The 16,130-nt window shown below is 47.2% G+C and overlaps 1 protein-coding gene across 1 annotated transcript in view; it reads left to right on the top strand.

Annotated features, from left to right (window-relative positions):
* The first annotated feature begins 4,910 nt into the window (after nt 1-4,910).
* The window catches only part of ITGB3 (integrin subunit beta 3), a 48,487-nt gene continuing 37,267 nt past the window's right edge, over nt 4,911-16,130 (top strand). The window contains exon 1 of the mRNA XM_032870916.1: nt 4,911-5,027. Coding sequence (XP_032726807.1) covers nt 4,961-5,027 — 67 coding nt within the window. The 5' untranslated portion in view covers nt 4,911-4,960. The remainder of the gene's footprint in view (nt 5,028-16,130) is intronic.

Here is a 16,130-nt window from a genome sequence, read left to right as displayed (position 1 = left end):
GTTTAGACACTGCGGACTCTGAAACGCCCATCTTCCTTCAAGTCCAAGGAACAGCTGGGTCATCTCTTTCTCAATGGACAGAAGATCCCTTGCCAAATGTGTAGGAGGAGGCGATCCTGAGCCAATATGCTACCCCACACTTACTCTCCTGAACAAGAAGAACGCATTTGTATTGAGAGATCTATAGTCTCTCCACAAATAGTAACAATAATGATTATGTATTCCTCTGTGCTTTTCAGATTCTGAAGGGCTTTCATATCCATGGTCTCATAGAACTTCATAACCGTGTGTGTGTTGGGAGGGCTTGTAGAGTGGGATTGGCAGTGAGGCAAAGGGCAAGGAACAGATAGTTATTTTTTGCAAAGACCGGAAGTGAGTACAGAGAGGATTTAGATTTCTTCAAGATCATGTAACTAGTAAGAGGTGTGGCAAGGGGCACCTGGGTGGCTCAGTGGGTTGAGCCGCTGCCTTCGGCTCAGGTCATGATCTCGGGGTCCTGGGATCGAGTCCCGCATCGGGCTCTCTGCTCAGCAGGAAGCCTACTTCCCTCTCTCTCTCTCTGCCTGCCTCTCTGTCTACTTGTGATCTCTGTCTGTCAAATAAATAAATAAAATCTTAAAAAAAAAAAAAAAGAGGTGTGGCAAGGGCCTGAATCCAAAGGCCTTCTGGCCCTTAGTACAAAGGGGAATGAAGCAGGACCTTGAAGGCAAGAGGTCCAGGAAATGGTCACAAACCTGGTTCCTCCAATGTACCATGGTGACAATGAGGGATTGAATAGGAGTAGGGCGTCCCCAGGGGGGTAGATAATGGATGAGAGCACGGGGAAAGGATCCCTATTTTGGTGTCATCCTGGCCATGGTCAGGCAAGGGGCCAGATGACATGATTTTTGCTTCTTAAGTGGGTCTTGGGGAAGATCTACATGTCATGCATTGAATATCGCTTCCCTCTATCCGCTGGGGAGTCTGGCACTTGGGAAAATCATAGAATGGACACTCAGTGTCCATTATCTTTGCTTGATTGCTATTTTATAAAAATTAGTCAAGAAATTAGTAGAAATTAATTAGTAGTTAAAATTACTTGCCAGGCAAGTAGGAAAAACAAAACAATAGGAGAGATTTTTTTTTTTTTAATTTACTGAGGGCCTACAGGGGAATGTAAAGATAACTAACTACAGTCCCTACTTTCAAGGAGCTCATCATTCAGTAGTGGTGGAAGAGATGAGGAGAATGAACTTCATAATCGCAGAACTTCTGCTTCTGACGATGACAGAGTAGTATGGGATTTGCTCTCCCACAGTAAACGAAAAAATGTAGACAAAATATTTGAGGAGCTGCTTTAGACACTGAACGTAGGCAATAGAACTAAAATCACTGAGAGAAGGGAAACACATGAGGTGAGCCTTACATCTGCCCAGATTTCTGCTTGGGGGAACTTTCTGGATGGCACTGCAAAAAAGTGGAGTCTAAGAAGTGCATGGTGATGTCATAGAGCTGAAGAGCACAGCTTCAAGTTGAAGGCTGTTGAGGGTGCTGTAATTTGTGGGGAAGGCTATTAGAGTGGAAGGAACTGCCCAGAGAGGTGCCCCCAGAAGTCTGCATGGGGTTCCCCAGGGTCTCTGGATGAGAACTGCATAGGCCCATGAAGAGACTCCATAAGCCTTAGCAGGGAGCAGCTGGGAGCCCAACAAAAAACACTAGAAGTTGCACGTGGCTTAGATAGATGGAGTTTCAGCTCAGTAGAGTGCAGAGACCTCACTGAACAACTCGGGTACTTAGAATCCAGGAAGTCCACACAGCTTAGGAGTAAGGACCATGTTCTAGGGGTGCCTGGGTGGCTCAGTAGGTTAAGCGTCTGCCTTGGGCTCAGGTCATAATCCCAGGGTCCTGGGATCGAGCCCCACGTTGGGCTCCCTGCTCAGTGGAGAGAATGCTTCTCTCTCTACCCTTCCCTCTGCCCGTCCCCCTCCTCCCTCTCTGCCTCTTAAAGAAATAAAATCTTTTTTTTTTTTGAAAAAGGAGCATGTTTGCATTAAAAAATAAAAAAGACTAGACCTGAAAAGGAATAAAACCACGATCAGTTAGATCAAGATCATCTGGCAGTAATTTAAGTGCCTAATGGAACAACACTTCCCTCTCTGAGGGAAGACAACATAAACTCTAAAATGAATAATCTGCAATGGGTACTATGTAATCTAATACTACTATACATATGAAGAAGCAGGAAATTGGGACCCACGGTTTTAAAAAAAGCGATCAAGATAAACAGTCCCTGAGATGAGTCAGAACGAGCAGACAGGCATTTTAAAACCGTGGTTGCAAACATGCTTAAGGACATAAAGGAAAATATACACATAGTAATTGAAGATATGGGGAATATCATGAGAGAAACCGAAACTATAAAAGAGAAGTGAACGGAAATTCTAGAACTTAAAGAAATACAATGTCTGAAAAATTCCCTGGATAGGCATAGCCCCATATGTAAAATAAAGAACTGTAGTTTATTCATTTGAGACTTTAAGAGAGATCAATAGACTAATCTGAAAAACAAAAACAAAAAAAGGATTAAGAAATGGGGCGCCTGGGTTGCTCAGTCAGTTAAGTGTGTGACTTGGGCTCAGGTCATAATCTTGGGCTCCTGGAATCCAGCCCTTTGACAGGCTCTGTGATCAGTAGCAGGTCTGCTTCTCCCTCTTCTTCTGCCCCTGCCCTCACTCGTGCGTGTGCGTGTGTGTGTGCGTGCGCGCACGTGCGCTCTCTCTCAAATAAATAAATGAAATCTTAAAAAAAAATAGTGTCTCAGTAGTCTGTGGGATAATATCTAAGTACTTATAATAGCTTATATAATACACTATATATTATACATACTTATATAGTACTTATCATAACTTATAGAATTATTGCAAGTGTTCAGATAATATCTAAAATGTGTATTGGAGTTTCAGAAGGTAAGGAGAGAGAGAATGGGCATAATAAATATTTGAAGGAATAATGGCTCGAAAGTTCCTATACTTGGTGAAAAATAGGCCACTTAGATATTCAAGACACTCATCAACCCCAAGCAGGATAAATACCAAGAGAAAGTCTCTTTAACTTAGAGTCAAGCTGGTAAAAATAAATAAATAAAATACAATAAAATAATAAAATCCCAAAAAACAAAGATAAAGAGAAAACTCAAAAGCAGGTAGAGACAAACCTGAGAGAGTTTGAGCAACAGAAAAATGGTAGTATTGCATTGTAGCTCACGGAATAAAGTAAATATCTATGAGTTCATACTGATAGAAGTAAGTAATTGAAATTTTAAAATGAGAGGGAAGGGGCAGCTCTTCTTTATTGTCCAACGCCAATTAATAGTGGCAGAAGAAAAAAAGGAAGTTAGAAATCACTATTAGTTAACACCATGTAACTGGTGTTACATGGTGTTAACTAATGGTGCCAGCAGACCTAGGCTGAGCAGACACCTAGGTAACTAGGAGATTGGTTATAATCATGGAATTGAGCAAATATGTGAATATCGAGGCGGAGATGGGACCATGCTGTGTGATCTGGATTTTGTGCCAGGGCAAGGACCACACTGTGGACAAGGCTTCCAGCCCAGGGGCCCTTCATCAGCTGGGGGAAGTATGTGGAGCTGGTGTCTCAAAGCCGGGGTCAGGAAGCCCAGCTGCCCTTTGTGGGCTGGCTCCTCCTCTGTCCCCTTGCAACCTGCTAGCGACACTTCTGCGAATGGGTTCTGCTCCTTGGGTTCATCTAGTGTTTGGGGGGTCTTGGAAGGAAGCACCCATCTCTGCAGAAGGTGGGGCTAGAGAAAGGGGCCGTCAGACAAGTTGACATGGAAGAGATTCCATCTGGGATGTTTGGAAAGATAAGTGTAATTTTCCAGGTGGAAACTTTAGGACGATCTGTCAGACAAAAAGTCCTGGAGTGTTTGGGAATGGGAAGTACATTCCTGCGCTAGGGTGGGAGACGAGGCTGGAAAGCTGAGTCTGGGCCAGTTTTCAGGCATCTTGGTTGTCTCCAGAGAAGGCTTGGGGAAATCCGGGAGCTGGAGAGACTTTCACGCTCTTTGATGCGTGGAAGGTCTTGTTTTTATGGTCATTTGAGCATCGGGGTACCATGGACGGTCTGACCACTGGTGGTCTCCTGCTCGCAGCCCCAGCATTTTGCCTCTTTGAGCCGCCCGAGACTTCTGGTCTGGAGAAGACCCAGACCGAGAGGAAGGATTGGGGGACAGGCAGAGAGTGGGAGGAAGACCTTGGAGGAAAATACGATAAAGCTGCAAAGCCTGTGAGTTTGCGTTTGGAGGCAGTGCCCTGCCTCCTCCTGTGTTAGTGACCGTGTCCTGAAACGTTTACCAGTTACTATGGCCCTTTATGGACATCCTTGCTTACACAAGTTTGAGATGTCTCAAGAGGCTTTCCGGAAAACCAAAATAACCCAAAGAATAACTCGGTGAATACTAAAGGACTAAATCCATGCTTTGGCACCAGCTGTAAGCATTCGAATGGTTTTGTCAAATAAACAAAGTGTTTCAATTCAAGGTACAGAGGGAAAGTGCCCTATCGTTCAGGTGAAAGAGAAAGCCATCTGGGCGTCTCCAGGAGGTGGCACTGGGTCAGGAGAGGGGCCCCAGGTTCCCGGTTTCTCTAAGCATACCAAGTGTCCGGGCGCGCCCACGACCCCCCTCGGGTGTCAGCCTCGCAGGGACTGCGGGTCCAGGAGGATCCCGGCGGGCGGAGGCGAGGCGGGAGGCTGGCGGGGGTGGGGAAGGCGCCGCGGCTTCCCACCGCTCCCTCCCCCGCGCGGGGTCCAGAGGAGCGCGAGAGGGCAGGCAGCGCGAGTCGGCGACCCGCCCCGTGACGTCCCACCCGCGGTGTCCCCTCCCCCCCTCCCGCTGCGGGAAAAGTGGCCGCGGGCGCCGCCGCTCACTGTGGGGCGGGCGGGCGCCGCGGCGGCGGACGAGATGCGGGCGCGGCCGCTGTGGGCGGCGGTGCTGGTGCTGGGGGCGCTGGCGGGCGGCGGCGGCGGAGGTGAGTGAGGCTCCCGCGCGGCGGGGACGCGGCTCCCCGGAGATCCGCGCCGCGCATTCTGCCACAGCCGGAGCTGGCGGACTTGGAGCCGGGCAAGCGGCGGGCCGGCCCCGCGCGTCTGCACTCCGAGTGCGCGGGGCCGGGCGGGGGCCGTCGGAGCCCGCAGCCGGGGACCTTCCTGGCCCCGCGGTGACAGGGGTGAGAGGCCACCTCGGGGCGGGTGCTCCGGGACGCCGAAGCCCTTGGCCGAGTGAGGCCCCCACCCCGGGGCGGCCTGGGGCGCGCGGTGGGGCAGGCGCATCTCCCGGGCGGCGCGCCTCGCAGGTGGTCTGGGGCTTGCGGGTCCGGCTGGCCGCGGTGGGCACCGCGAGCTGCGGCTTCCCGGGGCTGTTCCCGCTGCTCCCGCGCGCAGCCGGAGGGACGTGGGTGTAGCTGCTCGGGTGACAGTGTGCGCGCGCGGGTGTGCCGGCTTCTCGAAATTAGTCTCGCTTTGTGTTACTTTCTCCCAAGTTTTTCTTTTCCTAGTTTTTCTGCGTGGTGGCTCCCCGCGGGAGCGGTTCTGTGCAGGGTGAGGGCTCTGTCTCCTACAGTGTCCCCGGGTGGCAGTGCTGCCTCTGCTTCCGGACAGACCCCACAACCGAAAAACCTCCAGTGTATGCGAAGAGCGACACGGAGGGTCCCTGGAACTGGCTTGGATCCCTCGCTTTGTCTCTCCTGCCGCTGCGCGCACTATGCGAAGACATGGCACTCGGCCTCGTTGGTACTGAGGAGCCGATGGAGGGGCAGAGGCGATTACCGCGCAGGGATGCTGCCCGCGGTTCTTCAGAGCCCTGGTGAAATTCCCAGGAGAACTCTGGCTCCCCTTCCTCTGGGGCTTTCCTCTGCAGAGGACGCACAAGTGTGCACATACATACTTTTAATGAAAAGATTAGTACTCATTGTGATACAATTTAAATCGTGCAGTAGGTATTAAAAAAGTAAGATCTACTGATAAGTCCCTATCCAAGATAGCTATTCAGAAATACTTTGATGACTGCCTTCAAGATCTTGTGTGTGTGTGTGTGAGCGTGTGTCTAAGAGATTCTACAGGGCAAGGCAACAATGTTTTTAAAACACATTTTAATGAGATATGATTGATAAACCAAAAAAATGTATATAGTTAATGTATATGACTTGATGAGTTTGGGGATACATAAACACCCATGAAACCATTACCGCAATCTATGAGTGATTTTTTTGGTGGAGTTACCGATCATATATATATATAGGGGTCTAAGTTGTTTTTGCTGAGGCTTTCCATGTGATAGATGCTCAAGCAAGTCAGCAGATGTCTTCAGCCTATAGTGAGCAGCCTGATGGCCAGAGTGCTGAAACGCACATCTCCAGCACTGAGCCCTAGGAGGAGTTAGAGATGCCTTTCAAAGGCTGCTTGGTGGGGCGCCAGGGTGGCTCAGTGGGTTAAAGCCTCTGCCTTCAGCTCAGGTCATGATCCCAGGATCGAGCCCTTGGCAGGGAGCCTGCTTCTCCTCCTCCCCTCTCTCTGCCTGCCTCTCTGCCTATTTGTGATCTCTGTCTGTCAGATAAATAAATAAAATCTTAAAAAAAAAAAAAGCTGCCTGGTGTCTGTGAGGGCTGTGGAGCTGTCTCCTCCAGATGCCTGCCTCCATGAACGTAAAGCTTGTTGCTTTCCTTTTCACCTCTACAGCTTTCTGAATTTCTGAATGATTTCCGAATCTAATCATTGTATTTTCTTATAGTCTTAGAAGAAAGCAAAGTAACATAAGCTAGAGCCTAGCTTGGTATATGTTTCAATATTAGTGAAGATGAAGAGTCTACTTGTTATTTTGGTGTCTCTCCCTCCACCCCTCACTCCTAGTATTTTTTGTGGATCTGACACAGAGTTGTAATGTTCCATATAGGATCCCACTGCATTGACATACATTAGTTTGCAATATCCTTTGGGGGATCTGTACACAGATTCATCGTTATGATTGGGAGGATTCCAGCTGTAGTGATGGGTTGTACTGAGCTAGACTCAGACTCCTTCTGAGAAGCAGGTGGGAATGCTGTTTCAGAGCTTGGGCTCTAGAGTCAACCTCCAGAGTAAGAAGCTCCCAGTAAGAACAGTTTCGATTATATTTGAATCCCCTCCTTCAGGGTTGGTGGCTGGGTTGCAGGTGTTGTCAGATTGCTGGGGAAACAGGTGGTAGGATGAAAGTAGAAGAGGGGTTATTGGTACACATAGCGTTGAAGGACACAGAGACAGCTGGGTGGTGGCACAGAGAGGTTGTTGCAGAATAGGAGAGTCTGGGATGGGCAGAAGAGAGGTTGTTTGAGAGTAGAACTGAGTTTTGGAATTTATGTACAAAGATGATCTTTTTAGCTTCACCCAAGAGGTATTGAGGTTTGTGACTTCCACCTGTGTAAGTCTGTATTCTAGCCTGAGACCTAAGGGATAACAAGTTTTGTTTGCTGTCACCATCTAAGTTGATTAGTTCTGAGCTGAAGGGCTAATTTCTCCTCCTGAAAACTCTCCAGATGAAGTTCTCTGCCATGGCAGGAAGGCTCGTTGGCTGGGGAAAGGGATAGTTACAATTTAAAGCCAGCCAGCTGTGGGTTTAGTTCTTGATTTTGCCTCTTATTGGCTGTATGGCCTTAGGCAAGTTATTTAATCTCTTGGGACCTCAGTTTCCTCATCTGTAAAGTGGAGAAAACAATACTTTGATGACTGTGATAATTAAATGAGATAAAGGCACAAAATAAGTATCCAGTAAGTGGCACTTTTTATTGCCATTATTCTCATCCATGGTATCTACCATGTATTGGAGACAAGAGCTATTACTGCTTCACACGTGAGTACAACCTGGGCTCACAGAATTTGACCGATGGGGTACCTTTCCCCACACCTATGTGATAGTCCCCCACTGTGGTTTAGCATATCTCTGTCACCTTCACCCTGCAAGAACCCACAGAAGAGACCCAGGAGGAAGAGGCTCATACATTTGCTTTATCAACTAGAAAACCCTAAGTTCTGTCTCCGGGGAAAGAGGAAAGTAAAAGACATTTCGCAAGATTTCAGGTTCTGTGAGGAGAAGGACATGTCTATTTTGTTCGGTGCTCTAAGCCCAGGGGCTGGGACACTGGCAGACAAAAATAAATACCCAGGGAATGCTATGAGAGGGCATCCAGAGGTGATGTGCCTCATTGTCAGAAACCCAGAACTTGGATATCTGCATTCGTTCGCAGAGGATCCGCAAGGGCTCCATCTGGGCATTCTGGAGAATTTTAGAATACAGCTGAGACCATGAATTCTTTGTGCATTTGGATCTCCACACTATGATGCCTTAGACCTCTGTTTTCAGGGGACCTCTGTGAATTGTCTGCTTTTTTCTCCCTCTCTTGGGAGAAGACACACAGGAGAGAAATATTCTTTATGCACCTTAAAACAGTGAGTGGTAGAGGTCTCCTGGGGACAGCATCAGATGGGGCCAGAAGCAACAATGAGGAGGGGGAGAATGGATATGGCTCTGGAATTTCCTAATAGAAATTCCTCCTCTGCAACTCCCCACCCCATTCAGGATCTCTGGTTATCACCCCCTCCCAGCCCTACGAATCCTTCTGCCTCTGTTGGCAGAAATAGCCAGGAAGCATGCCCACAGGAACCACAACTCATGAATCAGCAGACAGATAATTAACTGGGGGAGTGACAGCAGCTTCAGGGATAAACCACTTGGCCTGACCCAGCCCCCTCTGCTGCCCGCAGAGCTGGCCTGCTACTTCACTCCAAGGCCTCCCCTCCTTTCCCCTGAACTCGACCCTTCCCGAAGGTGAAGATCATTGTGCCTGAAGGAACTCAGGTCATGAATGGCAATGCAGGTGGGAGCTGAAAAATGATACAAGTCTTCCTTTCCAGTTTTCAGTCATTTTGTCACAAAAAGACTGGTCTCTCTCTCCCCAGCATTTCTTAGTTCAGTTGGTGAAGACATTCCAACATTCAGGGAGAGAATGAGGTGAGCTTTTTTTTTTTAATATATAAGTCAAGTGCTGGAGAGTGAAATGGCTGGTTCCCCTTTAATTCTGTTCTCCCATCACGTTCACCATTAATCAGATGGGGTATTCTATTCAGACCTTCCTCCTTGTATAGATAATAATCCTCATGTACGTCTCTCTTCCTTTACCTAAACTTGTGTTGTTGTTGTTATTATTTTAACTTAAAAAATCACTTCCTTTCATGCAGGGCAAAAAAACAAAAATCAGGTGTGAAAAGAGCTGCAGGTTGGGAACTGAGAAACGTGTATTCGATGCCCACCTGTGCAGGCTTTTTCATCATTTGGCTGGGTGACTTTGCACAAGCCATCTGCCCCCTGGGCCTTAGGCATTTGGTGTCTCAGGGGCTGCAAAGTAGAAGGAGACGGCGGGAGAGTCTTTGCTTTGTACCTGCTCCTCTCCACCTCCAAGTGGAGAGACGTTTTTCTTTTAAGTAATTCATAACACGGAACTCCATGTAAAGATTTCTTTGTGGAGGGCAGGCGGAAAGGAGGTCTACAGTTAAAAATAGCCTTGAAAAACTTCACACCAGAAGAGAGTTCCAGAAGTTTGGCAGAAGGCATATCCAGTAGCCACTTCAAAAGTCCCCGTAGACAACCATAATCTCTTTGCTAACTGGGATTCTTGGTTCGAGAAACCTGGGCCTATGAGATCCACCTGTGGTTCCAAACCCTGGCTTGAGCCACCACACGAGATCAACTCCTCTAGTTTAAACCTTTTGCTGCCTCAGCAGGTGGCGGCCAGGTTTGGCCACGTGTTCGAGATGGAGGGGAACATGGTGTCTCGGTTCTCGGACTTCTCTAGGTTGAGAACATACCATCCCATGCTCTCTCCTGGGTGGTTCCTGAAGGGAGTGGGCCCACATTTATTCTGGAATTCCCACCAACCTTTGGATTCAAAGAGTCTACAAGATATTGACGTTTCAAGTGTGCCATATTGTAGGAAGCCTGGCGTGCTCTTGGGAGCCTGCATTTAGATGAACGCCAGGGCAGAAATTGAGACAGGACAGAGGACATTTAAAATTAACTTTAATTTTCTTTTTGCTTGTAAATGTAATTCATATTGCTGTGCAAAAAAAATAAAAATCAAGCAGCGCAGAAATAGAATAATGCAGAAAGTACAAAGTACTTGTAGTCTTGTCCTTAAAGATAACTGCTCTTGACAGTTACTCTAGTTTTTTTCCTGTATTTATATCTCACCAGAGACATTTACCCTTACTGTTATTTCTCAAGTAGGATCATCCACAACAGGGTCATTGTCACTCAATAATATAGCCTAGCATCTTTTTAATGTCGGTTTATATCTTTCCATTATTTATCCTAAGAGTTACAATCCTAGCCAGCAGGCACACTGCTATATGGATGTAGCAAAACTGACGTACCTGATTCCCTGTTGGCAGACAGTGGGATCATTCCCAATTATTTGCTACTACAAATAAAGCTGAACAGCAGGGACTGGTCTCATTCATTGTTTGCACCTTGTTTGTTCATGTGTTTCTATAGGCTCGGTTTCTTGCACTGAAGCTGCTGGGTCAAAGGACATGACTATTTTACATTTAAATTTTGATAGGTCTTGTCAAATTATCTTCCAAAGTGGTGAGATCAATTTGCCTTCCTACCAAGATGGGGTTGGGGTGGTGGTGACGAGGACTGGTGGCATCACTGTTGCCTGCTGTCCATACCCACGAGACATCAACTAGAGGAGGAAAAGAAGCACAACTGGAGTGCTGGATGCCAAGGAGTTCACCAACAGGGCACTGCTGGGCCGGGCCCAAACCAAACTTGGTACAGGCTTGCTTCTTCTCTCTACTGAGTGAGTCAGATGGGAGGTGGGGCCCGCGCTGATAAAATTTTCCAGAGCCGGAGATGCAGCATTTGAATCAGCTTCTCAGCTAAGCTATTAGGAAGAAATGGATATTCGTGCACTGAGCTGGGTGGGGGAGGGGTCTTGGGCCCTGGGATACTGGGCCTCCCAGAACATTAGTCACCTGTGATGGTTTCTGGCTGGAATATATCCTTCCAGGGCGGGCAGCACCATATACATCTTCTAACACAGCACTGATGGCTTAACAGAGAAGCAGGAAGGGGAGACCCTAAGAGTTGAAGTGACTTGCCCAAGGTCATATAGCTAGTTTTGGAGCATTGGTAGGGTCTAGCCCTGGGGGTTCTTGTCTCCTGGCTTGTGATTTCTTCAGGATATCCTATTATAGGCAGAGGGCCCGGGGAGTCTGACCCTGAGGCAGGGCTGCGGTGGGGGTGGGGATGCATTCCTAATGCAGAAAGCAGTTAGAGCAAAGGTAAAGAGGAAGGAAGCCTCTGCGTTTATGGCATTTACGAAGCCATCACTGCAGGTGGTTCTTCCACATAAATTATCTCATTTAATCCTAACAACCCATGAGGCAAGGATTATGTGCATTTTTGGGACGATGGGGGAAGGAAGCAGCAGTGTGGGGTTTCCTGTGCTTGGCTGATGTGGCTGCATTAGGTCTGTTAAATACTAGGGAGCAGTTATGAGTCCTTGAATAGAGAATGAAAGAGTCACTGGACCTCAGGGCCCCAGGGAGATGACAGGACCTGCCCGAGGTTACGCAGCCAGTGGAAGGGCAGAAGAGGCTTTGGATTTGAGATCTCCTGCCTGTGGGTCTGCATGTCTTGTCCACCACGTCCACTGTTAACACAAGAATCATGTTCATGGATTTACCACCACCGCTACCCCTCAGTGTTGCTCAGGGCCTGGGTGTTCATTGTATACACAACCACATGGAAGACAGGACTCTGTCCAAGGCGGGCCTTCTGTGGTGTTCTGCACATGGCTACCGAATTAACCCAGTTGGAGGTGATCACCAGGCGGGATCTGCCCTTCATTTACAAGGGCAGAAGAGTCAGGAAAAGGGTATGGCCAGTGATCAAAACATCTGAACTTTGTCCAAGGGGATCCACTTGTTGGGGGCCAAGTCCATCCTGTCTTTCTGCCATGCCCCACATGCCATCCATCAGTAAGTTCCTGGAACATAGCTAGGGCCTGACCACACTATTAACCCCACTACACTCCCACCCCAAATCCGGATTACTGTAATAGCTTCCTAATTGGTCTCTTTTCATCTTGTTCCCCTTATGTCTGCTCTCCTCTGAGTGGCCAGGATGATCTTTGGTCACCTCTGCTTAGACTCCCCTTGTGGCTTTCTATCACGTGGAGAATGAAAGCCACGCTCCCTACCTTGGTTAAAGCTTCCTAATGTTCTGGTCCCCAACCAAAACTACTCCAGCCACTACTCTGCCTCTTTCCTTCTCCCTCTGTCTTCCAGCTATTTCTGTAACGGGCTGAGGTCCATCTAGCGCTTGTCATGGATTCTTTCTGGAATGCTTGTCCCCTAGATCTTCCCATGACACACTCCTTCATATCATTTTGAAAGGTCAACTCAGAGAAGCCTTTTTTTCTTAAAATTTTTTTAATTTGAGAACAGTTGACACATACTAATCAGTTTCATGTGTACATACTGATTCAGCATCTCTATACATTGTGCTGTGTCCACAAGTGTATCAACCACCTGTCACCATAAGGTGCTATTACAATACTATCGATATTCCCCATGCTCTACCTTTTATGTCCATGACTTACTCATTCCATAACTGGAAACCTGTATCTCCCACTCCCCTTGACCCATTTTGCCCATTCACTTACCTCCTTCCCTCTGGCAAACATCAGTTTGTTCTCTGTATTTACAAGTCTGATTCTGTTTTTTGTTTGTTCATTAATTTGTTTTGTTTTTTTAGATTCCACATAGAAATGCAATCATATGGTATTTGTTTTTCTCAGTCTGATATATTTCACTTAGCGTAATCCACTCTACGTCCATCCATGTTGTCACAAAAATTGGCAAGATCCCATCCTTGTGTATGGGTGTGCAATATTCCAGTGCGTGTGCGTGTGTGTGTGTTACATCTTTATCCACTTGTCTATTGATGGACACTTATATTGCTTTCATATCTTGGCTGTTGTAAGTAATGCTGCAATAAACATAGGGGTGCATATATCTTTTGGAATTAGTGTTTTTGCTTTCTTTGGGTAAATACCCAGTAGTGGAATTATTGGATCGTATGGCATCTTTATTTTTTATTTTTTGAAGAACCTCCTTACTGTTTTCCACAGTGGCTGTATCAGTTTACACTTCCAACAACAGTGCACGAGGGTTGCCTTTTCTCCACAACCTTGCCAACGCTTTTTATTCCTCATCTTTTTTATTTTAGCCAATCTGACAGATGTGAGATTATCCTTCATTGTGGTTTTGACTTGCATGTCCCTGATGAGGAGTGATGTTGAGCATCTTTTCATGTGTCCAACGGCCATCTGTATGTCTTGTTTGGAAAAATGTCTATTTAGGTCCAGAGAGACCTTTCTTGACTGCCTTCTCTAGAAGGGACTCCTTCTTCTCATTGATGCTATTCTTTTGCTCTGTTATCTTTTTCTTTCTTTTTTAAAGATTTTATTTATTTATTTGACAGACAGATCACAAGTAGGCAGAGAGACAGGCGGTGGGGCGGGGGGTGGGGGAAGCAGGCTCCCTGCTGAGTGGAGAGCCTGATGTGGAGCTCGATCCCAGGACCCTGAGATCATGACCTGAGCCGAAGGCAGAGGCTTTAACCCACTGAACCACCCAGGTGCCCTCTATTTTCTTTTTAAAAAGCATTTGCCACTGTTTGAAATTGTACTTTGTGGTGTAAGTTTTATTTTCATTTTTGCACTAAAATTTAAGCTCCACAACAGTAGGGGGCTGGTTTCATTTCAGCGTCATACCTCTAGTGCCTAGGAGAGTGCCAGGTACAGTTAGGTGCTCAATGAATATTTGTTGAGTAAATGAATGAATGAATGAATGCCAACATCACTGTTGTATGTTAATAGAAAAGTATAATGCCAAAGGACCCACTTTCCCATTATCTGTAGATGGATTAACCGCAGCAGTTTTCAATCCAGGATGACTTTTTTTCAATCATGCAAAGTATTTCAGGGCAACATTCCTCCAAATCATGTCATATATGCCATGGGAATGTGTACCCATTTTGGATTAGCTTCTTAGGGCTGCTAGAACTGTGTGGCTTAAAGCAATGAAATTTGTTCTCTCTGGAGGCTAGAAATCTGGTCAGAGTGTCAGCAGGGCCATGCTTTCTCTGAGACTCTGGATAGAATCCTTTCTTGCCGCTTCCTGTCTCTTGGTGGCGGCTGATACTCTGGCATTCCTTGCCTTCTGGTAGGGTTACTCCGATCTCTGCCTTTGTCATCATGTGACATTTTCTCTGTGTGTCTGTCCTCACATGGTATTTTCCCCTTCCAAGGGCATCAGTCATATTGGGTTAGGGCCTCCCCTACTGACCTTATCTTGATTACATCTATAAAGACCTTTTGTTTCCGAATAAGGTCACAGTCATCGGTACAGGGGTTAGGACTTCAGCATATCTTTTTTGGGGCACAGAATTCAACCCATAGCACATTTTAATATTGGTAGAAGCAAATCATACACCGATGTCTTCTGGTGTTACATACCATATCTAACCATGTTGTGCTTAAAGTAATTAAAAAAAAATCTCTGAAATTAGGGTGCATCCTACATCCATCGTCTGAGGTATGGTGAAATGTGGTCGTTTGGATTGCCTGCCGTTTTGAGTAATGCTTACTGGAGATTTATGCTCAGAGGTATGTGTTACCTTGAACTCCACTTCTCCCGTGTCCTTCCCCTTCCTTAGATTACTGAGCTGCTGCTACATATAATGAAGGAACAAAAATAAAATAAATTTTCATAGCAGCCTGCCCTGCAGGAACCACTTGTAAATCCATATGGCAGTGAGCATGAGATGTTTTGTTTCTGGATGACTCACTCAGCCAGGTGACTGCAATGGAAGATCAGGCATGGCCTGAGTCACCTGGTGTCCCCGTGGACCTAATTGGGAAGTGACCAGTTAAAGGTCTGCGGGACGGCTGGGGACCCAGGCCAGAACTGCTCTCTGGCAAAGAGGAAGGTAGTCCGTAGTATACGCAGTATGCCTCAACCTCCCCTCCCACTAAACACCTCTTCACTTGACTTAATGCGCTGCTGAAATTCCATGGCCTCACTCGGGTGGCCTGTTCCTGCTTTCTGACATCCTGTCTCATTGGACAGCACGTCCTCAAAATAGCTCTCATTGACGCATTATGACTTCCACTTGTTCCAACTCCCTTCCTTGTTCCCTTTTTTTTCCCCTCCATTTGTCCCATCCTTTGTCTTTCTTCTGGTTCTGTGAATCGGCCTGATGGGCCAAACCACAGCCTTCCCTTGTGCTGTCCAAGCAAACTTGCTGGCGGTCTCGTCTAGATTTTCTAATGGGCCTCCTCTTCCTGGCCCACCCTCCTAGGTTGGATTTTGGAACTCTGATCTTCCCTACTCCATTTAAAAGGTAGATCTGGGGCACCTGGGTGGCTCAGTGGGTTAAAGCCTCTGCCCTGGGCTCAGGTCATGACTGGGATCGAGCCACGCATCGGGCTCTCTGCTCAGCAGGGAGCCTGCTTCCACCTCTCTCTTTCTGCCTGCCTCTCTCTCTCTCTGCCTACTTGTGATTTCCGCCTGTCAAATAAATAAATAAAATCTTAAAAAAAAAAAAAAGGTAGATCCGACAGCTGATCATTTCACCGTCATCTGGGGCTTTCTGGCTCCAGCTCCCACCGCTGCCCTGTTCAGCGCATGCTCAGCTGTGTCTATCATGACCAGCACAATGGGGTGGCTTCAGAGAAAAATGGAGAAGAAAGGAAAACATTCATCTGCCTCAAACAGCAAGCGGGGGACTCAGGATAAAAAGAGGGAGGGCAAACAGAGTAGCAACGAGAGCTTCTGGAGAAGCATTAGCCACCCAGAGTGAGCCCTTCCTGTGTGCCCGCCCTTTGTGCCTGGAGTTTGACAGGGATCTGTTCATTGGATCCCTCCAGCCAACCCTGTAAGGACCAGGGCCAATCCACCTTGTTTCCTGGCTCTGGCTAGCCTGTCAGAGGAAATGGGTGGTGGGGGTTGCTAATTCTTTTCAGGGACAAAAG

Source organism: Lontra canadensis, unplaced genomic scaffold (genome assembly GCF_010015895.1).
Source record: "Lontra canadensis isolate GAN:19392208 unplaced genomic scaffold, GSC_riverotter_1.0 scaffold41, whole genome shotgun sequence".
Classification (NCBI taxonomy): Eukaryota; Metazoa; Chordata; class Mammalia; order Carnivora; family Mustelidae; genus Lontra; species Lontra canadensis.
This window is presented reverse-complemented; position numbering and strand designations above follow the sequence as displayed.